At 68.0% G+C, this 22,906-nt stretch overlaps 5 protein-coding genes across 7 annotated transcripts; 2 read left to right on the top strand and 3 right to left on the bottom strand.

Moving 5' to 3' along the window:
• Positions 1-615: 615 nt before the first annotated feature.
• DPEP1 (dipeptidase 1) lies at positions 616-4,661 on the top strand. The gene is made up of 11 exons (XM_030023936.2): positions 616-782; positions 1,218-1,377; positions 2,281-2,413; positions 2,538-2,670; positions 2,762-2,912; positions 3,049-3,118; positions 3,319-3,495; positions 3,577-3,661; positions 3,745-3,820; positions 3,989-4,124; positions 4,346-4,661. Exons 2-11 carry the CDS (start codon positions 1,259-1,261, stop codon positions 4,508-4,510), a joined length of 1,245 nt encoding a protein of 414 aa, XP_029879796.1. The 5' UTR covers positions 616-782; positions 1,218-1,258; the 3' UTR covers positions 4,511-4,661.
• A 1,386-nt stretch (positions 4,662-6,047) lies between these two features.
• Positions 6,048-11,498, bottom strand: CHMP1A (charged multivesicular body protein 1A). Of its 2 annotated transcripts, XM_030023951.2 has the most exons (7): positions 11,410-11,498; positions 11,179-11,198; positions 10,600-10,677; positions 10,081-10,227; positions 9,440-9,568; positions 8,733-8,920; positions 6,048-7,986 (listed from the first exon to the last, which is right to left on the bottom strand). In XM_030023951.2, exons 1-7 carry the CDS (start codon positions 11,414-11,416, stop codon positions 7,965-7,967), a joined length of 591 nt encoding a protein of 196 aa, XP_029879811.1. In that variant the 5' UTR covers positions 11,417-11,498; the 3' UTR covers positions 6,048-7,964. The 2 variants fall into 2 exon arrangements, with proteins under 2 accessions (XP_029879811.1, XP_040981590.1); XM_041125656.1 differs by lacking the exons at positions 11,179-11,198; positions 11,410-11,498 and adding an exon at positions 10,908-11,147.
• Positions 11,499-11,618: 120 nt separating this feature from the next.
• CDK10 (cyclin dependent kinase 10) lies at positions 11,619-15,760 on the top strand. Of its 2 annotated transcripts, none has more exons than XM_030023941.2 (13): positions 11,619-11,692; positions 12,467-12,539; positions 12,773-12,844; positions 12,956-13,058; positions 13,211-13,292; positions 13,696-13,763; positions 14,108-14,160; positions 14,284-14,353; positions 14,486-14,545; positions 14,672-14,795; positions 14,870-15,009; positions 15,172-15,224; positions 15,298-15,760. In XM_030023941.2, exons 3-13 carry the CDS (start codon positions 12,826-12,828, stop codon positions 15,399-15,401), a joined length of 876 nt encoding a protein of 291 aa, XP_029879801.1. In that variant the 5' UTR covers positions 11,619-11,692; positions 12,467-12,539; positions 12,773-12,825; the 3' UTR covers positions 15,402-15,760. The 2 variants fall into 2 exon arrangements, with proteins under 2 accessions (XP_029879801.1, XP_029879800.1); XM_030023940.2 differs by lacking the exon at positions 11,619-11,692 and adding an exon at positions 11,723-11,859.
• Positions 15,761-16,072: 312 nt separating this feature from the next.
• SPATA2L (spermatogenesis associated 2 like) lies at positions 16,073-17,679 on the bottom strand. Its single transcript, XM_030025291.2, has 2 exons — positions 17,297-17,679; positions 16,073-17,202 (listed from the first exon to the last, which is right to left on the bottom strand). The coding sequence occupies exons 1-2, from the start codon at positions 17,630-17,632 to the stop codon at positions 16,303-16,305; spliced, it is 1,236 nt and encodes a 411-aa protein (XP_029881151.1). The 5' UTR covers positions 17,633-17,679; the 3' UTR covers positions 16,073-16,302.
• Positions 17,523-22,785, bottom strand: VPS9D1 (VPS9 domain containing 1). The gene is made up of 16 exons (XM_030026589.1): positions 22,638-22,785; positions 22,374-22,446; positions 22,149-22,241; positions 21,873-22,035; positions 21,623-21,734; positions 21,391-21,453; positions 21,031-21,083; positions 20,866-20,953; positions 20,558-20,643; positions 19,956-20,440; positions 19,645-19,774; positions 19,367-19,560; positions 19,195-19,276; positions 18,873-18,977; positions 18,092-18,233; positions 17,523-17,633 (listed from the first exon to the last, which is right to left on the bottom strand). The coding sequence occupies exons 1-15, from the start codon at positions 22,749-22,751 to the stop codon at positions 18,158-18,160; spliced, it is 1,917 nt and encodes a 638-aa protein (XP_029882449.1). The 5' UTR covers positions 22,752-22,785; the 3' UTR covers positions 17,523-17,633; positions 18,092-18,157.
• Between the last annotated feature and the right edge of the window lie 121 nt (positions 22,786-22,906).

Raw genomic sequence — 22,906 nt, 5'->3', positions numbered from 1 at the left:
CTGCGGGATGGCCCCGGGCTGGGGACACCCCCGGGACAGGACGGGATGGGACGGGGGTCCCGCGCAGCCAGACCCACCGCCGCAGCCAGGAGAGCCGGAGGGGGGGGGGGGGACAGGGGCACCCCGCTCGCCCAGCGGTGGGAAGGGTGCCGGGAGCCTCGCCGGCCACGGCAGCCCGCGGCGAACCCCGGGGGTGCCAGCCCGCGTGCCCCACGGCCGGGCTCCCCACGGCCGGCACCGTGCCGGAGGAAGGGATTCGCATCCCGGCACGCCCTGGGACGAGGAGCGGGGCTGGGTCTCTCCACGTGGCTCTGTGCCATTCCCAGCAGCCTCACGATGCTTCTTGCCGCGCACGACACCGCGGCCACCGCCGGATCCCGCGCAGGAGCCAGCCGGGGTGTGTGTCCCCCCCCCCCGCCACCGCGGGCGCTGGGCCGCAGGACCAGCGGGTGCCTCAGTTTCCCCACACACGACGCTGCATCAGGACCACGGGACGGGGCGGGGGGGGGGGAACCCGGCCCACGTGCGGCGCCGTCGGCAATCCCACGCCGGGGTCGCGCCGCTCCGGCTGCTGCCCCCCCAGCCCTTCTTCCATGGCGAGACGGCTTCACCACAAAGCCGCGGGGTGCGCTGGCACTCGGCCACTCCCCAGCGCCCGACGCCATGTCAGGGGGTGGCTCTGGGGTGGCCGGAGCCCGTCCCAGCCCCGCCGTCGGCACGCAAGCCGGAAAACATTTCACGGCCGTGGCAGGCAGCAGCTGCCCGAGCATCCCGGGACCGGGGTGAGTGAGGGACAGGGGTGCCGGGCCCTGCCCGTCGGCAGCGGGGATGCCGGCGATGCCAGCACCCAGCCGGGGGTGCCGGCGGGTGCCAGCGCTTGGCCAGGGGGGGTGCCAGAGCTGGGGAGGCCAAAGCGGGGATGGGACCGGCACTTTCCCAGCAAAAAAAAAATCTGGGCTGCATTAGAGGGGCTGGGACCGTCACCGCAGCTATGCGGAGAGGCCCCGGTGCAGCCCCGCCACCCGGGGCCGGGCTGGGGGAGGCCGCCGCCATGCCGTCCCGGTGCCCGGGCACCGCCGTGGCCGGGGCACAGGGCGCGCAGGGTGGGGTTACGCCTGCGGCTCCTGGTTATTTATTTACGACGGGAGGGGACGGACGGTGAGCCGGGGCAGCCGTCCCGGTGCGTGCGCTCAGAAGGCTCACGGCGGCGGCGGCAGGTCGCCCCGGCTCGTCCCTCAGCGGCACCGAGCGGGTGAAGATGCCGGGCGGCAGCGTGCTGGCGCTGGCGCTGGTGCTGCGCCTGCTCCCGCCCTGCGCCGGGCAGCATCACCGGGAAGAGGCCGAGCGCATCATGACGACCACGCCAGTCATCGATGGGTGAGCAAAGGTTGCCCGGCACCGCCGTCGCGCCTGGCTGCCGCGGCAGGGCTGCGGCTCTCGGCACCCTGAGAAAAAAACCCTGCCCAGAAAACCCCACTGGGGACGGCCCTCTCCCTGCTGGGGGGATCCCCGTGCCGGGCCCCCCGGGGCTGCGCGGCCGAGGGGATCCCCGGTGGGTGCAGCCCAACCGGGAGCGGGCAGGGTGCCGGGAAGCCGGGGGCGAGTTTGCCCCGGGGGAAGTCCCTGCTTGGGGCAAACGGGTCCACGGGGTCGTGTCCTAAGGGATGTTCCCAGTCTTGTGCCGGGAGCCTCAGGGGGCTTGGGTCCTCCGCGGGGGTCCCCCGTGGCACCAGCCCTGTGCCGTGGCAGTGGAAACGGGTGCGGAGCAGGGAGAGCCGGAGGATGTGGGGACCGTGACGCAGGAGGGGAGAAGTGGGAGCCCGCCCGTGCGCCTGGCTCCCGGCACTTCCCCAGCGGGACGCCATGTGGCCATGATGTCCCTACATCCCCGCAGCGGTGACGGTGACGTCCCTGCCGTAGGGATGCCGGGCTGGCTCCCCCCGGGTGTGAGGGCTGAGTGGGGATGGTGGGTGGAAGGGTGCACAGAAGGGTCCCCAGCCTCCCTCCGGCTCCCCGCCGGCCGGCAAAAGGGGGTCCCACGTGGGGCTGTCCCCTGGGAGTGACCTGTCCCCAGCTCCCGGACGGAGCCGCTTGGGTGGCTTTTGGCAGAGGGGACAGATGGGTGGGCAGATGGACCGGTGGGTGGGTGGGTGGATGGATGGAATGCTGGCCAGATGAGTGGGGAATGGGTGGGCAGACAGGGAGATGGGCAGGCTGGCCGGACAGATGGCCGGACAGGCGGCCAGACAGCCCCTCACTCCTGCTCCTTCCCCTGCCCAGGCACAACGACCTGCCCTGGCAGCTCCTCAAGAAGTTCAACAACCAGCTGGGGCTGCCAGAAGCCAGCCTCACGCTGCTGAACGGCACCCACACCAACATCCCCAAACTGCACAGCGGGCACGTGGGCGGGCAGGTGGGATGGCGAGGCGGTCAGGGGCACGGGGGTGGGGGGCACCGGGGTGGGCAGGGGTACCGGGGCGGGCGGCAGCGGGCACAGGGCCGGGTTCCCGGTGCTCACCGAGTGCCGTCGCGGGCAGTTCTGGTCGGCGTACGTACCCTGCGACACGCAGAACAAGGACGCGGTGAAGCGCACGCTGGAGCAGATCGACGTAGTGCACCGCATGTGTGAGCTCTACCCCGAGACCTTCGCCTGCGTCGTCGACAGCGCCGGTGAGCGGGCGCAGGGACGGGATGCCGGTGCCCCGGGGGATGCGGGTGCCCCAGTGCCCACCCCCAGCTGATGTCCCCCACCCTCCCGCAGGCATCCAGCAGGCTTTCCAGAGCAAGAAGGTGGCCAGTCTCATCGGGGTGGAGGGCGGCCACTCCATCGACAGCAGCCTGGGCGTCCTGCGCACCTTCTACCACCTGGGCGTCCGCTACATGACCCTCACCCACAGCTGCAACACCCCTTGGTAGCAGCCCCCGGTGGGGGACAGGGATGGGGTGTCAGGGGCAGCATCAGCGGGGGGGGGGGAATGACACAGGTCGTGTGGCCGAGCAGGGGCACGTGGCTGGGGGTCCACCCTGATGCTCTCCCCGGTTCCGCAGGGCTGACAACTGGCTGGTGGACACCGGGGACGAGCCGCCCCTGCACCACGGCCTCTCGCCCTTCGGGAAGGTGAGTGGGGACAGCGTCGGCAGCCGTGCCCAGGAGCAGCAGCCGGGGGGGGGGGCACGGACGTGGTACTGGCACCCACCAGCCCCGTGCTGGCTTATTAAGCCAAGCAGTGGGTGCACGGTGTGTCCCCCCTCCACGCAGGGCTGCCGCGGCCCCTCGTGCACCCCTCACTGTCCCCATCCCCGTCCCCGTCCCCGCAGACAGTGCTGGAGGAGATGAACCGCCTGGGCATGATCGTGGACCTGGCCCACGTCTCGGTGGAGACGATGAAGGTTGCGCTCAGCCTCTCCAAAGCCCCCGTCATCTTCAGCCACTCGTCCGCCTACAGCCTCTGCCCGCACCGCCGCAACGTGCCCGATGACGTGCTAAGGATGGTGGTGAGCGCCGGGGCACGGCCACGGGGGGGCCGGCGGTGGCGGGGAGGGGGGCCGCAGGGCTCAGGGCCACCTTTCCCCCAGGCCTCCACGGGCAGCCTGGTGATGATCAACTTCTACAACGCGTACGTGACGTGCAGCGACACGGCCACGCTGGCCGACGTCGCAGGTGAGGCGGATGCCCGGGTTGGGGGGGGGGGTGGCAGTGTCCCCCCCCCCGCCCCGCTCACCCCAGCCCCTCCGTACCCGCAGACCACATGGACCACGTGAAGAAAGTGGCCGGTGCCCAGTCCGTCGGCTTCGGCGGGGACTACGACGGCGTCACAAGGTAAAGCGGGTGACGGGCACGCTGATGGGACCGGGCAGCACGTCCCCAGCTGTGGGGACTTGCCGTGGCGGTTGGGGGGGGGGTCTCGCCCGTGCCCCGCGCAGGCGGCTGGGGGTGCCGCCGGTCCCGGCTGCCCCCGGCACGGCTGCGAGCTGCGGGTCGGCGCAGGCTCCCCACCGGCCTGGAGGACGTCTCCACGTACCCCGCGCTGGTGGCCGAGCTGCTGGCAAGGAACTGGACGGAGGCAGAGGTGAGGGCGGCCCTGGCTGAAAACCTGCTCCGGGTCTTCAGGAAGGTGGAGGAGGTGAGCAGGGCACGGGGACGGCAGAGACAAGCGGGACATCAGGACGTATGGCACTTGGGGATGTACGGGGACACGGGGTGGCACGGGGGCACGCGATGAAGGGGGGGCACGGGGACGTGCGGGGCTCGGGATGGCACGGGGACGTGCAACGTGACGGGAGGCTGCGTGGGGCACGGGGACCGCCCCTCGCTGCGGGAGCCCACCCTGTCCCCCCGTCGCAGGTGAAGAGGACCCTGCAAGGCATGGCTGCCCGCGAGACGCCCATCGCCTTCGAGAAGCTGGAGGGGACGTGCAGGACCCACTACGGGTACACCAACGGTGCCGGCACAGCCCGGCTCCTGCCGGCAGCCCTGGCGCTGGCCCTGCTCCGCTCTCTGCTCTCCTAACACCCGGCATCGGCTCCCGCCGCAGCCCCAGCACCCTGCCCGGCAGGATGCCGGCAGCTGGCCCGGTGGCACCCGGGCTGGGCCCAACCCTGCCACCCCTCCCCGCCTGCGCGCCGGCCCCGCGAGCAAAATAAAGCCGTGCTTCCAGCACCGCCGGCAGCACGCGTCCGCGCCGGGACCCTGCGAGGACCGCCAGCCCCAGCCCCGTTGCCCTGCTCCTGGCTGAAGGCGATGAGCCACCCCGGCACGTCGCCGGCCACCGCGGCTGCATGCCCCCGGCTCCGGCAGAGCGGAGGCGTAGGGGTCTGGTGGGCACCCAGCCCGGGGCACTGGGAAGCTGTCACCGCACCGGGAGTGACACATCGCTGCAACACACGGCCAGGGTGGCTGTAGGCCTGCCTCCGCAGGATGCTTACATTAATCATTAGCTAATTAATTGGCTACTCAATTATCTTCTTAGCAATTTCCTCTCACATTTGGGAACAGCCTGTCTTTGGAGCGGAGGCGGCTTTGGGCACCGGGAAAACAGGCAGGAGAAGGAGAGCCATCTTCCTGTGGCATTCGCATAATTGGCGGAGGCACAGGGTCCTGTCTGCCAGCCCGGCACGGGGAAGGGATGTGCCCGGTCCCCGCCGGGACGGCAGCCGCAGCGGGCCACAGCCACCATGCCCGCTGGCGAACCTGCTGTCGGCGGGTGCCGAGGGCAGGACCGGGGTGGAAAGCACCGGGGCTCCTTCCGTGGGGTTACGAGCCACGGATCTCCCCCTCGGGGAGCCCAGCCTCCTCCCCACGAGGGCCAGGGTACAGCGTGGAGAAGAGCGCAGGGAGCCGGGCAGCCTGAAAACCACGCTGGGGAAAAGGAGCTCGACTCAAGCCGGCTGCCCCGGCCTCCCCGAGCCGGTGTCGGCCGCGCCAGGGCCGTGACAGCACCTGCTCAGCCTGTTTCCCCCCCCCAGCTCGGCTACACGAAGGGATCCGGTCCCTGCAGGGGTGGCACAGGGGACTTGTCAGGACCCCTTCCCCTCCGGCACCCCCAGAGACGGTGACCCCGGTGCGGAGAGCCACGGCTCTGCGGTTGACTGCTTCCCCTCCCCTGGGCGAGAGGAGGCAGGGAGGCTGCGGGAGCAAGACCCCTTCCTCCTCCTCACCTCAGCCCCATCCAAGGCGGCCCCTCAGCACCAGGTCCTCTGTCCCAGGCAGGGGACAGGGCAGGGCCATCATGCTGTGCCACAGGCAGAGGGGACCACGGACCCCCTCTTCGCCTCAGAGCCCCCGGACACACCACGATGGATGTTCAGGGATTGTTTATTTAAAATAGCAGAAGGCAATCAACAGGGGTTTGAGAAGAAGAAAAAGAAAAGGCAAATGAGACAAGCTTTAAAAAACACACAAATGAAACCACAGAGAAACATCACATTGAAAGAAGGAGCATTTCCAGGGGCAGGGGTTCCCAGGGTACCTCCCAGCCCCCAGCCCCATGGGTGGCACCCATGCATGGCACCCACTCCGGGGTGCGTGCACAAGTCTCCGGGGGGGGATTCTGCTTTCTGCCCAGCCCATGGGGAAGTGGCACAAGATCCAACGCTCCAACACGCACAAATGACTTCATAGCCCAAAGCCACCTCCTCCTCCTCCTCCTCAGCCACCACCCCGCACCCCCACGGCTGCACGCATCGGGGAAGAAGGCTCTGTCGGTCACTAGACACACGCTGCCAAGGCCACTGAACTCAGAAGAAATAATGAAAACAATGAAAACTGTTTGGGTTGCAAGTGCTGTGGAGATGGCCCCTGGCCCGCAGCGAGTCCTGCCCCACGTCCGCGCGGGCAGGCCGGGTGCCCTGGGTGGTGCGCAGCAGCAGCCTGGAAACATCAGCCAGTGCTGGGAGTGAGTAGGAGCTGCCTCCCGCTCTCCCCCACGCTTCCCTTCCCTCCTCTCAGCGCAGCCCAAAGCAGCAGCTGTGCATGCCTGCCTTAGAATTCCCTTGAAAAGCGATGAATCAGAGCTGCCCCGCTGCAGCGGGACCAGCTGCCCACTCCTGGCTACACGCAGCACAGCTCAGCGTCGCCAGACCCGGCAGCTGCGTGGCCCTCATTTACAGCCTGTGGTTAAAGTTCCTCCTCGTGACAGCCAAAGGAAACTAACATTTCCTTCCCGGCAAGCTTCCCATCAATCCAGCACCTCGGTGGTGCCTGGGAGTCGCAGAGGAGAAGGGGCACGGAAGGCTCCGAGTGCCGAGCAGCCGCGTTTCCCCGCGAGCAGCGAGAGGAGAGGGGACGCAGGAAGCAGCCCCCTCTCATCCAGCCAGGTTACACGCTCTGCGGGCAGCAGCACGGGGCAGATACGGCAAGGTGGGGACAGCGGAAAGGAAACCGGCAGCAGATATCCAGGGGACAAGCCACAGCCAGTGCAGGGAGACATGCTCTCAGGATGGTTTAGCATTTACTGTCACACCCATCCAGCTGGGGGACATCTGGGGACAAGGCTGTGGCCACCACAGCTGCGAGCCTGGGAGTGGAAGCTGCTGCAATCCGCTCCCAGCTGCTGGACAAGAGGCAGGGACTGATCCACATGGGAGGTCAGGGCCTGCATAACCATTTCCAGACCACAGCAGCTGGAGATGGGGAACACGTGGATTTATACGCACGCACACACGGGCTTGCGCAGGGCAGGACGAGCATTTCAAAGGTCACTTTGTGGTACAGTGCTCCAGGGAGGTTTGGCCCGGCAGGACAAGGAGCTAGCGATCAGCAAGGTGAAGTCTGCAAGGAGTACTCCCAGCTATGGCTCGGGAAGGTCACTGCGAGGGAAGAGATGCCACAGCGTAACCTCCCCTTCCTGCAAGGCACTAACCTTCCCAGAAACACCACAGCCAGGAAAACAGCCCTTCCCAAACCGCTGCCCGTGGGGATCTCCCTGCTCCTTGTAAACAGCTCCTTGATGCGGGCCCTGAGGAAAACACAGCCCGCAGCTAGGAGACCCAGTCTAAAACAGATAACAGAACTGTGCTACGCACAGAGGAGAGTCAGGCAAGCAGCACCCCAGAAGACACCACAACCCGCCTCCAGAAGGATTCCTTTCATGTTAAATCAGGAGCGGGACGTTGCATCGTGAGACGCTGCCAGAAACCAGCAGTGACTCTCAAATGAAACAAACCCTGAAATCAGAACCAGCTAAGTGTTCCTCAAGCCCAGAAAGAGGCCGTCTCTGCTCAGAAAGCCCCTGCCAAGACCACTGCCTGCTCTGGGAAAAGTCGTCACCGTCACACCCCAAAAGAGTCTAAACGCAGGCAGGCAGGGCTGGGGACGTGCTGCTGGAGGAGGGGACGGCCGACTCCGCCTGGCCGCTGGGTCAGAGCAAGGACGTAGCGGAGGTGGGGAAGGAGTCCCGGGCCCCTCCACCCCACACGCCACACCACCAGTGCGGGACAGCAGTCCGCAGGGGCGACAGGAGACCTTAATTCCGCAGGGCAGCCAACCTGGAAGGGAGAGCACAAGAGGGAACTGACGTGAGAGCAGCAGGAAACAGCCGTGACTCAGAAGGACCCTTCAGCCAGCGCGTGCAAGGAATGTCTCTGCCCAGAAACCACCCTCCTGGGGCAGAGGTGCAAGAAATCCCGCCCTGGAGCACACGGCCACGGCTGCCTGGGGTTAACTTGGGAGCATCTGTCAGCAACGCAGGCGGGGTACTGCAGAGAAGGGCTTCCTGGCTTCTCTTCTGGGTGCCTCGCCCCTGCAGCCCACCTGGACCCTCTCCCAGGGCTGTCCCCAGATGGACCCCGGTGGCGGCTGCATGGGGAACAGCAGGGAGGGACCGGGGAGAAGAAACCCATCAGCTTCTCCTGGGGCAGTTCCAGGGAGACAGCCTGTTCCCGGAGCTGTTTGAAGGTCAGCGCCAAGCATTCCCAGAGCAACAGCAGCTGCGTGAGGGCGAACACAGAGCAGGGGGAAACTGTTCTGCATCTCATCGATGAGAGCTCGCTGCTGAGTGCCAGAAGCCACCCCCATCCTCAGGCCCAAAGTGGTCCCACAGCCCCGAACAGCCACCTGGCCTGCCTGCACAAGGTACCAAGGGGACTGCTGGGCTCCGGCTTGCCTGAGCATGAGAGAGGGGGTTCAGCACCCACTTGGCCTGCCGTGACGGGCTAACTCATTCCCTTCATAGTGGTGAGGGATCCCTGGGAAGGATTCAAACACAAGGCAAAGGACCCGGGAGAGAACAAACCTCCGCGACAGCTGGTCTTCCTGGGTGCGGACCGAGCTCTCCCCCACTGCTGAAGCCCCCTCGGGGAGCTGGTTGAGCTGGTCCATAATCTCCAGGCCGTTCTCCTCCGCGATCTGGACGATGAGGCTGTCCACCTGCTCCTGCGGCGTGGTCAGCGTGGTAGCGGAGCTCATGGAGTCCTCCATGACCTGTGACAGAGACAGCCTGTCACCCTGCCCCGCAGGCAAAGTCGCTCGGCCCAGCCCGGTTTCTTCTCCCAAAGAACCGGCTGCAGATCCCACATTGCCATCGGCCCTCTCAGCCACAGCAGCCTCAAGCCTGACCACAGGGCTACAACGCAGAGCAGCAAGGTCCAGTTCTGCCACAGACCCACTCTGAGTAATGGCTAGCTATGGCACAGGGACAGCCACCCTCCCTCTTCTCCCCGTCTGCCACGCTTGCCTCTTTGCACGGCAAACTCCTTCCCTGTCAGGCAGCAGAGACGCGTCTTCCCCAACATCTCTCATATCCCTCAAACGCAGAGGACAGAGCTGCGTGAACAGCTCCGGGGGTTTCCCACACCGGAGGCTGGAGTCCCCGAGGGGAACAGAGCGCTGCTGCGGAAGCCCGAGTTACAGCTGGGACCTGGCTCTCTCCCAAGAGGCAGCGTGTTACAATTCACAGAGAAGCCCACCCTCCCAGACCCCTCCAAGGCCACTGGCACTTACCGACGTATGAACGTCCAAATTCTGAACTTGCTGCTCGAATTTATCCATCACTGCAGACACCTTCTGCAGGTCCATGGAGCTCAGAGCCTTGTCCAAAGCCTTAGTCACCTGGGCCATGTTTTTCGTCACCTGCAAGAGGAGACTGCTTCACGGCTGCTCCCCAAAAGCAAAGTACATCACTGCCGAGAGTAAAACCCAGGTCAACGAGAGAGAAGCCAGCATTCCTGATGCCCACCGCAGCGCTATGAGGCAGGACGGGCTCTGCCTGACTGCGGGCTTCTCCAGCCACGTGCAGTCACTGAAGACCTTGGGCAGCCCTCCTGGCGGGACGGGTCCCAGCCCACCACCCTCACACAGGCCACGAGCCAAGAGGCTCCAGGCACGAGCCTCTCCCTCTGTGCAGCCACCAATTAAGGATTTAATCTGAGCCCCTGACGAGGCAGTGAGGCCATCCCAGGCGGGCTCTTCAGAGGCTGAACCTGACTGAGAGGGCCTGAGCTAACTATGAGGTTTAGTGGGATCCTTTTTGGGGACAGTAAAGTCCAAGGGGGTTCGAGGCAGCAAGAAGGGAAGAGCCAACGTTCGCTCTCTGCGGGGCACAGACCCGTCTCAAAGCCCCACGCCCACGCTGAGGCTCTTACCCCCTTCATCGTCACTGCTGTCTGGACCTTGGAGGCCACTGCATCCACCCGGGAAGACATGCGGAGCCAGTTAAGCCCCTCATTCTTCTTACGGATAGCATTCTCTGCGTAGACACGAGCGCACTCCACGTTTTTCTGCTGAAGGGCCTGGAAGGGCAAAGGGCAATCACTTGCACAGAGAATCCACTGCAGATTTATAAACAAGCGCAATCTGTTTCTGCCTGACAGGTTTCCAGCAGGAAGCACCTCTCCTGTGACCCTCAAAACGCTGAGCACGCCCTCGAAGGGGAACGAAATCCCTCTCAGCTTCGCAGGGGCGCACCACATCCACCCGGCAGATCCGAGAGCCGAGGGTGGGACTCAAAACACTCGGGAGGCCGAGCTGACGGACACAGTGAGGCCTGAGGTGAGGGGAAACCTGCCCTTTTCCCCAGTCCCTTGACGGCAGGCAAGTGCCGAGGGCTGGCAGAGCCGAGCCAGCCCGGCAGCTCTGCACACGCAGGGCGAGCTCCCACCCACCTTTTTGACTTTGGCTTGCTCGGCCTTGGAGTCTTTCTCAGCTTTTTTGGCGAGCTTCTCCAGCTGCTTCGCTGTGAACTGCAGAGAAAACAACGGGTTAGCACCAGGATACGGCAGCAACAGAACCGGGAACACGGGGCGAGCAGAGCCCCAGCCGCCTCCCCCACCCAGCAATACCGGCCGGGGGAGACGGACCCCCTCCTCCAAGGACCCCCAGAGCATACGGTAAACCGGGAAGTCAATTTTCAGCGCTTCTGAGAAACGAAGCGCCGGGAATAGCCCGGGAACGGCGGCCCCGGAGGACAAACCCGGCTAAAAGGCTCCCTCTTCCCGCAGCCGCCGGTATCGGCGGGGCTCCCGGGGCACCCCTGCGCCTCCTGGAAGGCGGATCTCTGCAGGTCAGAGCTTCTTTCTATTACGGAGCCGCAGGGAGGAAAAGCCCCGATGAGGTGTGAGTCAGCGAGCGGAACGTTCCCCGGGCATCTCCCGGAGAGGTGGAGACCGTCACCGGTCATCCGGGACCGGCCACCGGAACGGCGATACGTGACGGGAGACGGAGGACCCCGCCGCTATCCTCACCTTCAGCTGGAAGAGCGTGTCTGGAAGGGAAGGAGAGCACAGCCTCAGGGATGGCGCACCGGGGACAACGCCGGGGCCGGGGACCGGGGCCGGGGCATAGCCCCGGCCCCGGTCCCCCCCCGGCCTCCGGTCCCGGCCCCCAGGTGCCCCCGCCCAGCAGAACAAACTCCACCCCAAAAAAAAAAACAAACCGACGTGCCAGAGGCCCGTTTACCGTCCGCCCGCCCTTACCGTCCATCCTGCCCCGCCGCCACTTCCGGGTTCTGCCACCGCCCGCTTCCGGGGTGCGCGCGCCGAGTACTCGCGAGAGCGCCGCCGGGCGGCGAGGTCACGTGGGTGGGGCGGGAGCGAAGAGGGGGCGGGGCCACATCGGGGAGGGGGCGGGGTCACAGGAGGGGCGGGGCCATACAGGTATAAAACCCTCCCAGGGCGCTTGCTATAGGGCCCGAGCCGTGCCTAGCAACCGTTGCTAGGGGGCGGTGCTGAGGAGGGAGGCGGGGTCTGCGGTAAGGAGGTGATACGGCGCATGCGTAGCGGGGGGGCGGGGCGAGTGCGTGGCGTCACGACGCATGCGCGGGGCCGGTTATGGCGGAGGGGGGTTCTGCTGAGGGGGAGCTGGAGCCGCTGCGGTTGCGGCGGCTGCGGGGCGAGGGCTTCTTCGAGGTGCCGGCGGCCGACCGGGTGAGGGGTTGGGGCCGTGTGGGTGAGCGAGCGGAGCGGGGTCCCAGCCCTGCTGGAGGTGTCTGGGTGGAGAGGGAGGCGGAGAGGGTCCTAGAGGCCTACAGGCCCCTGGGTTGTGGGTGGGCCTGGGGCCTGCTGGGGGGGGGGGGGGGGTTGGTTGTTCTGGGCCGGTGGCCACGCAGGTTCACACCCCCCCCTTGCTGGGGTGGGCTGGGAAGGGAGCTGGGCAGCCTGTGGTGCCTGCAGACCCGGCCTGCCGGCTGGGAGCAGCTTGTGAGGGGGACGGGGGGGTCCTCAGTGGGGGCTTGGGGGGGGGGGCGGTGACAGGGAGGGCGTGCTGGCACAGGGCTGGGGGCAGGAGGGGGCAGAGGAGCTGACTCTGTCCCAGCCGCTGGCTGAGCTGGTGTGCCTGCAGTGCTTCTGAAACACTGGTTTGCTCTGTAAGCACCAGAGCAGCACCGTGGTCTGCCTGGTGAGAGGTGAGGGTGTAGTAGCTTCAGGCCTTGGCCTGTCAGCGAGGTCCTGCGTCCCTGGGAAGGTTGGTGAGAAACCTCTGAGGGCTGCCCCAGAGATCACACTCACCTGTGATGTGGCTCTGTTGTTCCAGCTGGGAAGATGCCGGAGTGTGAAGGAATTCGAGAAGCTGAATCGGATTGGAGAGGGCACCTATGGCATAGTGTGTAAGTGTGGCGCTGGCTGCTCTCTCCGGGCCTTGGGTAGAGCCAGTTCCTGGGTGGGCTGCAGCCATCTGCCCACATCCTGGCAGCGGGAGCACATTGGGCTGGAGCTGGGGGGTGCTGTCGGGGGAACCAAGGCTGAGAGGAGGCTCATCAGTACAGGGGTCCCGCTGGCTCACGATAGAACCAGTGTTTGTCTTTTGGTGCTGAGCACGTGGCCTGTGCTGCTTTTCCAGACCGGGCCCGGGACACCCTGACGGATGAGACCGTGGCATTGAAGAAGGTGCGGATGGACAATGAGAAAGATGGTAATGGAGGAGTGGGTGAGCTGTAGTGGGGGCGGCTCCTCCTGGGGCAGGCAGGAGCATTCCTGGCCCCTGCTCGAGGCAGTTGTGCAGCTCAGCTGTTGCTCTCTGCAGGAATGCCCATCAGCAGCCTGCGGGAGATCACCCTGCTCCTGCAGCTTCGGCACCCCAACATCGTGGAGCTGAAGGAGGTGGTTGTAGGGAACCATCTGGAGAGGTGAGGGTCCCCTCTTCATCCTGCCCTCCCTGCCTTTCAGACCCTTCTCAGTGCCCTGAGCTGCCTCTCGCAGCACAGACCTGTGCTGTGAGTGCTGGGACACGGGAGAGGTGTCCCGGGGGAGGCTCCTGACTGTGTCTTATCTATGACAGTATTTTCCTGGTGATGGGCTACTGCGAACAAGACCTAGCCAGCCTTCTTGAGAACATGCAGACGCCTTTTTCAGAGGCTCAGGTAAAGGTTGGGCCTGAGAGGGTGCTGCCATTCCAGCCAAAACACAGTGGGCACTGGTGTGGACTCCCTGGACCTTGTGCTGGGCTTCAGCAGGGCTGGGGAGCAGTGGGTGAGCCGGGATTCCTGGGCCATGTGGGGAGCCTGGGCTTTGCTGGCTCTCACAGAATGCTCCAGGGACTTTCCAGGCTGGGTTTTGGGCTGGAGCAAACTGGCAGTGAAACAGTGGGGAGAAAATGTACCCCCAGACAGCCTGTTAGCTGCTCTGGGAGGACGTGGGGACCGACACACTGCAGAGCAGTGACAGATGTGGCAGACCATAGAGACCTGAGTGGGTTTAACCCCCAGGGTTTGCCTGGCTGGAGCTGCTCTTGCAGGGGGTGTTGCTCCTGTCCTTTATCTCCAGGTGAAGTGCATTGTCCTGCAAGTCCTCAAGGGCCTGCAGTACCTTCATGAGAACTACATCATCCACAGGTGGGAGGAGTGGGATGGACATGGGGTGGGGGGAAAGGGGATGTGGGGAGAAGGGGCTGATGGGAGGGAGCTGGCTGATCCTTGAACCGTGGTGTGATTCTTCACCTTCCACACCTGTGTCCTGTGAGCAAGGAGCATGGTGTCGAGTAGCTGTGGGCAAATCTGTGGCTCCATGTGGGAGCACTGGTGGGGCAAGGAGGCCACCAAATGATGAGATTCGCTTCTCCTCATGATGGCTCAGCCCTGGGGCTTTGTAGCTGCCTGTGAGCCCTGGGGAAGCGCGGGTATGGGGGAAGCCGTGCCTGAAGGACAGTGCTGACCAGCCACTCTCTGTTTCCTGACAGGGATCTGAAGGTGTCCAACCTGCTCATGACTGACAAAGGTTGCGTGAAGATAGGTGAGCCTCTGGCAGCTGCCAATTTGGCTTCTGCCACGGATGTGCCTGCAGCTCTCCCTCCGCTCCGTGACACGGTTGGAGCGAGGAGCTTGTCTCTCTCTTGATCTCGAGTCTCTGTTGCAGCTGATTTTGGACTAGCACGCACCTATGGGATGCCGCCAAAGCCAATGACCCCCAAAGTCGTCACGCTCTGGTGAGTGGCCAGCGCCCGGGGCCGAGCTGCGCTGGCTCGGGGTGATGTGGGTGAGTCCTCGTAGTGTGGCGGGGGCTTCCTTAGCGCCGGCTCCACCACAGTCCCCTTGAGACGGTGCTGTCCCTTGCACAGGTACCGAGCGCCCGAGCTGCTGCTGGGGATGACAACCCAGACCACCAGCATCGACATGTGGTAAGGGGAGAGCAGGAGGGGGCTGAGGCTGGCCAGGCAGGGGCCTGGCGGGGGGGCCGCAAACCCACAGCAGGGGGGTGGTCAGTGGACGGGCTTCTTCTGCCCTGTGTGTCCTTTGCTCCGCAGGGCTGTGGGCTGCATCCTTGCTGAGCTGCTGGCCCACAAGCCGCTGCTGCCAGGTACCTCTGAGATCCACCAGATCGACCTCATTGTGCAGCTCCTGGGGACGCCCAATGAAAACATCTGGCCGGTGAGAGCGGTCCCCTGCTACCTGCCTGCCCTGCCTGCTCTCCCTGCCTCTGCCTCACGCTCCGACCCCCTCAGGGTTTCTCCAAGCTGCCCCTGGTGAGTCAGTACACCCTGCGGAAGCAGCCCTACAACAACCTCAAGCACAAGTTCCCCTGGCTCTCGGAGGCCGGGCTGCGGCTGCTCAACTTCCTCTTCATGTACGATCCCAAGAAGCGGTAAGAGCTGTCAGCAGCTCTGCATGGGCAGAGCAGGGGTGAAAACCTGCCCGTGGATGGGGCTGCTGGTGTCACGCTGCCCCTGCGGCAGGGCTGTCCCCAGAGCTGGGGGCAGGTCAGCGCCTTTAGGGGGGTGCCTGCCATGTCCCCTCATCCCCACAGGGCGACGGCGAAAGACTGCCTGGAGAGCTCCTACTTCAAGGAGAAACCCCTGCGTGAGTAAACGCCCCTCCACAGGGCAGGGTTGGGGTGCTCTGGGCCCCGCTGACCCCCATTTTTGCCCCGCAGCCTGCGAGCCGGAGCTCATGCCCACCTTCCCCCACCACCGCAACAAGCGAGCAGCCGCCGCCAGCACAGGGACGGAGACCCAGGCGAAGCGTGGCAAGCCCTGAGCACCGGCCTGCGGTAGGAGGCATGGCGCACGCCAGCCGGGACTGTTTTCCTTGGTGGAACAGCATCGTGGTGGGCTCCATCCCTTCCTGGGATTGAATTCCCTTCCCCGCACCGGTACGGGGACAGCCCGGCTGCTGCAGGGGAGCGATGTGACCCAACCTGCCCTGGGCAGGCTCCAGGCTGGGGCTGGGTGAATGCAGCACTGGGGGCAGGAGAGATGGGGCCCTGGCCCCCCAGGGCTCAGCAGGGAGAAGCTGGGGTGCTGGCGGGGCCAGCCCTGTCCCAAGGGGGGCCCTTGGCCAGTGCTGGCTGCGTGGGGTAACCCCAACTTTGCTGTCAATAAAAGCACTTGCCAGCAGCAGTGGTGCAGAGTGAATCACTTCGTTCCTTGGCTCCAGCTGGGATAGAAGCTGTGGCCCTGCTCTGCTTCCCCTGTGCCGCACATCCAGCCCCAGGGTCTGAGGATGCCCCCAAGCTCTGCCTCCCTTAAATGGAGCCCGGCCCCGCTCTCCTGGGAGGCGAGAGCTGCTCCCGCAAGGTGATGTAGTGGCAGGTAGCACCGCAGGCCCCGTCCCTTCCCCAGGAGTGGGCACGCTTGGGCCGCTGCTCCCCCTGCGTGTCCCCATTGTCCCCCTCCCTGTGACTCTGACAGGGCAGGAGACCACCACAGTGCGAGGCAGCTGTGCTTTACTGAGATGCACTGAGCCATTTACACTGGGAGCGCTGGGGTTGGAGCAAGGCAGGCTCCTACTGCTCTGGGGGCAAAGCAGAGCACGGCACAGGCACCGCTACCTCCCAGCGGGGCAAGTTCGGTGTCCCTCGGGCTGAGCTGTGGCCGTCCCCATCCCCTTCCAGCCGCGGCGGGGACGGGCACAGCCAGCGGCAGAACCCCAAGGGGTGCTAGGACCAGGGAGCAGAACCGTCAGCCAGCAGCATGTCCACCTCTGTCCGTTGCAGCCAGAGCCGTTGCTGCCTCTCGCTGCGCAGCTCCTGCCCGTGGTGGTGGGTGCGGCAGGCCTGCGCAGCCGCGCAGGTGCCGGCGTGGAGCTGCTGGCAGGTGCTGCAGCAGTAGGAGGGCAATGCACCCCGGCGCAGGCAGGAGTGCAGCTGGTAGCAGGGCAGCTCGGGGGCTTCCTGGCGGGGGGAGGTCGGTGAATTTTGGGGCTCCCCCGGCACCTGGGGGCTTCTGCTCCCCGCAGCCAGGGCGGAGAGCGGGCTGCCGGCCCCACCGAGCTCCTGCTCCAGGAAGAGGAGAGAGGAGGAGGTGTCCGGGTTGGGGTTGCCCACGGAGGGCACCGGCTCCTGCCCACGCTTGCCATCTCTGCGGTGGTCCCAGCTCCTCCTGGGCACGTCCTGAGCACCCTGCGGGCTGCCAAGGTCCCTCCACGGCGCTGAGGGGGCTGCGTCCTCTCCCCCTGCATCCTCGGGGCTGGCTGGCATCTCCTGGTAGAGATCCACGCTGTCGCCGCAGTCGGCAGCCGCCTTGTGTCGCGTCCCCAGCTGCTGCAGCATCTCCACGCAGGCCTCCACGTCCCCAGCCAGCCGGCGTGCCTCCAGCAGATCTTCGGCGCGCAGCCGGCGCGGCTGCAGCCGCCTCACCACCTCCGCCAGGATCTCGCACTCCAGCCGGCAGGCGAAGAAGCCGCAGGCGGCGGAGACCAGCTCGGGCTCGGGGAGCGGCCGGGTGACGGCCAGACAGTGCCGGCCGCGCCGTTCATAGCCCAGCCGGCCGAAGCTCCGCACCAAGTCGTCTTCGGGGAGCGCCGGGCGCAGCGAGTGCACGTACGCGCCGGAGAAGGTCTGTAAGGAGAACGGGGAGGGGGGGTACGGCTGGAGACGCCCCACCGGCGCGTCTGTCGTCCCCCGCCAGTGCCGCCACCGCCCCAGTCCTCACCTGGACGGTGCCGAACTCCTTGCGCCAGGGGAAGAGGTAGAGGTTGACAGCCGCCAGCTCCAGCAGCCGGAAGGCGCTGGCCAGGCCCAGCAGCGCCGGTCCCGGGTCGGGCCGGTCCCGTAACCCGCGGGCCAGCAGGACCGGGGCGTCCTCCTGCAGGGCCCCCAGCACCGCCGGCTCCCGCCGCAGCCGCTGCCCCAGCCGCTCCCCGAAGGAGGGGTCGGAGCAGGGCCCGGCGCGGCCCTGACGGAACTCCCGTTCCAGGCAGCGCCGGTACTCCTGCCGGTACTCCTGCCGGTGGAACTCCTCCTGCCGCAGCGCCGAGCCCGCGCACATCCTGGGGGTGCGGCAGCGTGAACCTCCCCCCCCCCCCAAGCCCCGCTCCCGGTCCCCAGCCCCTGACACCCCCCCCCCCCCCCTCCCCAAAGGCCTCAGCGCCCGTCGCCGGTCCCGCTCCCTTCACCTGCCGGTCCCGCGCCCCGCACGGCCTCGCCTTCCGCTTCCCGCGCCACGCCCACCGCCGGCTGCGACGTCGCCCGGAGGGGCGGGACCCCGCCCCACCCCGAGGCTCCGCCCTCTCAGGGGCTGGGCTGAGCCTCCGCCGACAGCGCCCCCTGGTGGTCGGGGGGACCCCGGGGACACCACCACCCCCCCCCCCCCCCCGGTGCCCGGGTCTCCCCCCTCCTCCGGTCGGGCCCCCCCCCCCCGCCCCCGCAACACGGCCCGGGACAGGGGGCTCGGCCGGCCCCGGCCCCACGGGACCCCCGACCCCACCCCAGGGATGGGGAGCAGCACCTGGCCGTGGGTGGCGGGGAGAGGGGGCGTGTGTGTGTCCCCCCCCCCCCCCCCGCTGCCGCCTCCTCACTGCAGGGACTCCACGTAGGACAGGGCGCTCTGCAGGGACGTCAGGCAGTACCCCTCCTCCCCGATCAGGTACCTGCACCGCCACGGCCACCGCACCGTCACAGCCGGGACACGGCCACGGCCACCGCACCACCCCGGCCACGGCACTGTCATGGCCAGGACGCTGCCACAGCCACCGCGTTGCCACGGCCGCTGCACCGTCACAGCCGGGACACGGCCACCACATCGCCACGACCACGGCACTGTCATGGCCAGGATACTGCCACAGCCACCACATGGCCACGGCCACCACACCACCATGGCCACAGCACCGTCATGGCTGGGACACTGCCGCAGCCACCACGCCACCACAGCCATGGCAGTCACGGCCGGGACACCGCACCGCTGTGGCCACGGCACCGCCACAGCCGGGACACTGCCACGGCCACCGCACCACCACGGCCACCGCACCGCCACAGCCACCGCACCGCCACAGCACCGTCATGGCCAGGACACTGCCACAGCCGCCACACCATCACAGCCCTGGCACCGCCACAGCCAGGACGCCGCCACGGCCGCCACACCGCAGCCCTGTGCCCACAGGAGCCACGGCTCCCACCCAGCTCCCTTCCCCACGCCTCCAGCCTCGGCAGCCCTGTCCCCAGGACGGGGGGGACGGTGTACCCCCCACCCCAGGGGTGCCGGTGTGGCCCGGCACCCCCCGGTCACCTACCCCTCGTGGATGAACTCCTCCAGGGCGGCACACTCGGACAGCAGCTGGGGCAGCCCCGTCTGCAGCACCACGTAGGACAGGATGGGTAGCAGGTCGTCCGCCCCGCTGCCGCCAATGGGAACCGTCAGCCACGCCGGTAACGGCAACCACCGGCCCCGCCACCCCACCGGTAACGGCAACCACCGGCCCCGCCACCCCACCGGCAATGGGAACCACCAGCCTCGACACTCCACCAGCAAAGGAAACCATCAGCCCCACCGCCCCCAGCCCCACATCTGCACCCTGGCCGTGGGGCTGGCTGCCCCGCAGCCCCCATACTCACATAGCGGCAGAGGCGGGGGTCCGGCTGTCCCGGGAGCCGCAGTATTCCTCGGCACACTCGCAGATGCCGCGCAGGGCTCGCACTGTGGCACAGAGCGGGAGCTGCGGGTCACCCCGACACCCTCCCGGCCCACCTGCCCCCCGCACCAGCATGGACCCCCTCGTCCCCGCACCGATGCACTCCAGCTTCCTGCGGGGACAGGTCTCCAGCGGGATGAGGCGCAGGTCCTTGACGGCGGAGCCGTACGCCGGGCAGCCGGGGGCCGTCGGGAAGAGCCGGGAGGACAGCCCCATGTCGGCGGGGCCGGCGTGCCGGTGCCGCTCCATGCTCCGGGCCAGGGCCGCCTCGCGGGGCCGGTGCACGCTCCTGCGGGCAGAGAGGCGAGGGGCTGCCGGGGAGGGGGCTGGGGGGGCCAAGGGGGGGCCCAGCCCAGTCCTGGGGCCGCGGTACCTGTAGAGGGCCAGCAGCGGGGCCCAGAGCGGGGGGAAGAAGGCTTCCTCCAGGCAGGCCAGACACTGGTCCTTGCCGGCGGCGGTGTTCAGCCCCTCGAAGGCCAGCAGCGTCAGGGACAGCAGCCTGTCTGGGAAGGGCCGAGTTACGCAGCACGCTCGGCGGGCGCCCGCAAGACCCCCCCCGTCCTCCCCGCCCTGCACCCCGAGTCCACCCTGGCTAAAACAACGGGGTGCGGGGGGTCCCCTCCTCCCCCAGAGAGCCCCTGCCCAGCCCCTGCGGGCCCCTCGACCCCAGCGGCGGTCCCTCACCGATGGCGTTGTGGATGTCCCGCACGATGCCCTTCAGCTGTTCCGGCAGTGCCGCCTCCTGCCCGGGGCCGGCCGGGGGCTCCCCGGGGGCCCAGCTCTCGGGCGATGCCAGGAACCGCTCCAGGTCCTCGAAGGAGCTCTCCCGGGGGGTCTGGGGGGCTGCCGCCGGCCCCGGCCAGCCGCTCTCTGCCTTCGGGGTGCCGGGGCCGCCGTCGGCGAGGGGCGTGCTGGACAGGCTGTGCCGCAGCCCGGCCGGGCCGTGCTCGGGCACAGAGAACATGCAGTGGAGGCTGCGGGAAGCTCGGAGCCGGCGGCCCCCCGGCTCGGCGGGCAGCGAGCCCCCGGCATCCAGCGAGAGGAAGGAGAGGCCGGTGGGAGAGGCAGGGGCGGCATCGGCGGTGCCCTGGCTGACGGCCGGGTAGAGGCGGGCGTACACCGCGCACTGCAGCTGCCGCAGGAGCTGGGCGATGGGGTGCTCGGGGAAGCTGGAAGCAGAGGGAGGGGGTGGGCAGGGGGGGCCAGGGGTGGATAGGGGACACCGGCAAGTGGCCGCAGCAGCCCCCACAGCTCCGAGCGGGGGCCCTTGCCCGCTCCGGCGCTACCTGAGGAGGCAGGAGAAGAGCCCCGACACCAGGGAGAGGTCTGCCGGGCTCCGCTTCAGCCTGGCCTTCCATTGCCTCGGCCAGTCCTGGGGAGCGTCCGCGGCCGGTCAGTGGGGATGGCGCGGCACCCTGCCTCCACGGCACGGCACCCTGCCCACCACGGTGCCTGGAGACAGCACAGCACCCTGCCCCAGCAGCACCCAGGGGTGTCAAGGCCTCTTGCCCCACGGCACCCAAGGACAGCACGCGTCCTGCACCCACAGCACGGTCCTCTGTCCCCACGGCAGCAGCCTCCGGCGCGTACTCACGTGGTCCTGCTCGTACTCGAGGACGGCGGCGTAGAGGGCTCTCTGCTCCTGCTCCTCGGGGGTGAGGGCCACGCTGCCGGAGAATCTCCTGGGGATGCAGCAGTGCTGGGTGAGGGCACCCGCCAGCGCGGCCACCGAGGTCCCCGCTGTGACATCCCCGCTCACCTGTTGGCAGCCTCCTGCAGCCGCAGCCGCCGCTCCTCCATTTTCCGCTGCAGCTGGGCCACGGCAGAGTTAAGGCTCCAGAGTCCCCGCACCGCCGCGGCACCCACCCAGCACCGCTCGCCCACTGCCCCCGGCACAACCCGCTGCCCCGGCACGTCCACGGCAGCCTGGGGGCCAGGATCAGCCCTTCTCCCACCTCCACCCCACCAATCAGCCAGGAGCAGGACCCCAAAAGCCTGTGTGGGATCGGCGCAGCCCAGGGACAGGGCACAGGCGCCTGGGCAGCGTGTGGGGCTGTGCCGGAGCCCGGTACGGCCGCAGGGCCGGCCCTCAGAGCTCTCCCCGCACCGGGAAGGATACGGTCTCCTCCCGGGCCTTGGCGATCACCAGGTTCTCCATCATCTGCCGCTGCAGGGACAGTGTCTGTGAAGCAGGAGACGTGTTGGGGACACCTGCCCAAAGCCCACGGCCACCAGTGTGGCCGGCATGGAGCACGGGGTCCCCCAGGGACCGCAGGGACCCTCTCCACTCCCAGCCTGCCAGCAGCACCCCTCCCTCCCCGGCCTCCCACCCGTCGGGGGTCCCCACTTGCCAGGGACGTCTTCTGCAGGGCCTGGCTGGGGTTCAGCCGTGCCACCCGTGCCTCGTAGGCAGCCTTCAGCTTCTGGTTCTGCAGCGACGCCTCCTCCAGCGGCGTCAGCTCCCTGCCGGCAACCAGCCCTCAGCACCCCACCGCGGGGCACGGTGACACGACCCGGAGCCCCTTCCCTGCCGTGCCCCCCCGGCTTGCGACCCCGGCAGAGCCCGGCAGACGCCAGCCCCCCGTGTCCGAGCCCACGTACTTCCGCGCGCTCTGCGCCTCGGCGATCTGCAGCTTCTGGAAGATCTCCGGCGGCAGGAAGGGAGAGAGCTTCCCCCCCTCGTCCGAGAAGACCCTGCGGTGCCTGGGGAGGGGAGCAGGGCCCCCGCTCCGCTCCTGCGCAGCCGGTTTTGCCTGGGCTTTCCCTGGGGAGGGAAGGACAGGTCAGCTGGGTGCCCCCCCCTGCCCCCAAATACCAGCCTGGGCCCCGGGTGGGGACGCAGCTCCCCGAAACGGGACCCCACAACCCCCGGCTCACCCAGCGCCGCCGCGATGGACTTGACCCTCTCCAGGCACTGCTCCGCCAGCTTCAGCATCTTCGGGGTGTCGGGGGTGACCCCCTCACCCCCGTCTGTGGGGAGGGGCAGGGTGGTCACCGGTGGGCGACACCGGGCCTGCCGTCCCCGCGGGCCTGCAGAAAGCACCGCGGCAGGGGATGGGGGAGCGGGCATGGGGGGGACGGGGGGGGGGGGTCCTGCCCTACCTGTCCCTGCCGCCTCCTCCTGCAGGGCCTGGGCGATGAAGGCGATGCTCTTCAGGTACTCCATGTAGGCCTCCTGCCAGAGAGATGGCGGGGGGGGGGGGGAGCGCTGAGCCGCGGGACCCCCGGGCAAGGCGGGGGTCGTCCCGGGGACCCCCAGCCCCCGCAGCGTCTCCCATGGCCTCGGCGGGACGCCGACCCTCCCGCCGCCCCCAGGGCCGGAGGTGAAGCCCGGGGTGGTCCCATCCCGCCCCGCTCCGCGCTCACCCGCGGCCGCCCGGCGCTGTCCATCTCCAGGGCGCCGCTCGCCGCCCTCATGGCGGTCTGCAGGGCCCGGCCCGCCCCGGGTCCCCCGGGTCCCTCGCCGCCCGCCGCGGCCATGGCGGCGGCCGCCGCCGCCGCCCGGAACGACGCGATCGAGGCGGCGGCGCCGGGGGAGCGCGGCGGAGCCGGACCGGCGGGGAGGTCCTCCGGCCGGCAGGGGGCGCTGCGCCGGGCGGGGCGGGCCGGGCCGGGCCGGGCCCGCGGCGGCGGCG

Source organism: Aquila chrysaetos, chromosome 9 (assembly GCF_900496995.4).
Source record: "Aquila chrysaetos chrysaetos chromosome 9, bAquChr1.4, whole genome shotgun sequence".
Classification (NCBI taxonomy): domain Eukaryota; kingdom Metazoa; phylum Chordata; class Aves; order Accipitriformes; family Accipitridae; genus Aquila; species Aquila chrysaetos.
This window is presented reverse-complemented; position numbering and strand designations above follow the sequence as displayed.

What these genes read in the sequence shown, in the direction of transcription:
- VPS9D1 (XM_030026589.1), bottom strand. Translation starts at nt 22,751, where the DNA reads ATGGCCGCGGCGGGCGGCGAGGGACCCGGGGGACCCGGGGCGGGCCGG. An exon ending in GGACATCCACAACGCCATCG is followed by an intron (nt 19,775 to 19,955) that starts GTGAGGGACCGC and finishes GGCCCTTCCCAG; the next exon opens with ACAGGCTGCTGTCCCTGACG. An exon ending in CAGGAAGCTGGAGTGCATCG is followed by an intron (nt 19,277 to 19,366) that starts GTGCGGGGACGA and finishes TCTGTGCCACAG; the next exon opens with TGCGAGCCCTGCGCGGCATC.
- CHMP1A (XM_041125656.1), bottom strand. Translation starts at nt 11,114, where the DNA reads ATGACCGGTGACGGTCTCCACCTCTCCGGGAGATGCCCGGGGAACGTT. An exon ending in AGAGGGAGCCTTTTAGCCGG is followed by an intron (nt 10,678 to 10,907) that starts GTTTGTCCTCCG and finishes TTTTCTCTGCAG; the next exon opens with TTCACAGCGAAGCAGCTGGA. An exon ending in AGCAAGCCAAAGTCAAAAAG is followed by an intron (nt 10,228 to 10,599) that starts GTGGGTGGGAGC and finishes TTGCCCTTCCAG; the next exon opens with GCCCTTCAGCAGAAAAACGT.
- DPEP1 (XM_030023936.2), top strand. Translation starts at nt 1,259, where the DNA reads ATGCCGGGCGGCAGCGTGCTGGCGCTGGCGCTGGTGCTGCGCCTGCTC. An exon ending in GCGGGCACGTGGGCGGGCAG is followed by an intron (nt 2,414 to 2,537) that starts GTGGGATGGCGA and finishes CGTCGCGGGCAG; the next exon opens with TTCTGGTCGGCGTACGTACC. An exon ending in TCTTCAGGAAGGTGGAGGAG is followed by an intron (nt 4,125 to 4,345) that starts GTGAGCAGGGCA and finishes CCCCCGTCGCAG; the next exon opens with GTGAAGAGGACCCTGCAAGG.
- SPATA2L (XM_030025291.2), bottom strand. Translation starts at nt 17,632, where the DNA reads ATGTGCGCGGGCTCGGCGCTGCGGCAGGAGGAGTTCCACCGGCAGGAG. An exon ending in AGGAGTTCGGCACCGTCCAG is followed by an intron (nt 17,203 to 17,296) that starts GTGAGGACTGGG and finishes TTCTCCTTACAG; the next exon opens with ACCTTCTCCGGCGCGTACGT.
- CDK10 (XM_030023940.2), top strand. Translation starts at nt 11,764, where the DNA reads ATGGCGGAGGGGGGTTCTGCTGAGGGGGAGCTGGAGCCGCTGCGGTTG. An exon ending in CGCCTTTTTCAGAGGCTCAG is followed by an intron (nt 13,293 to 13,695) that starts GTAAAGGTTGGG and finishes CTTTATCTCCAG; the next exon opens with GTGAAGTGCATTGTCCTGCA. An exon ending in ACCACCAGCATCGACATGTG is followed by an intron (nt 14,546 to 14,671) that starts GTAAGGGGAGAG and finishes TTTGCTCCGCAG; the next exon opens with GGCTGTGGGCTGCATCCTTG.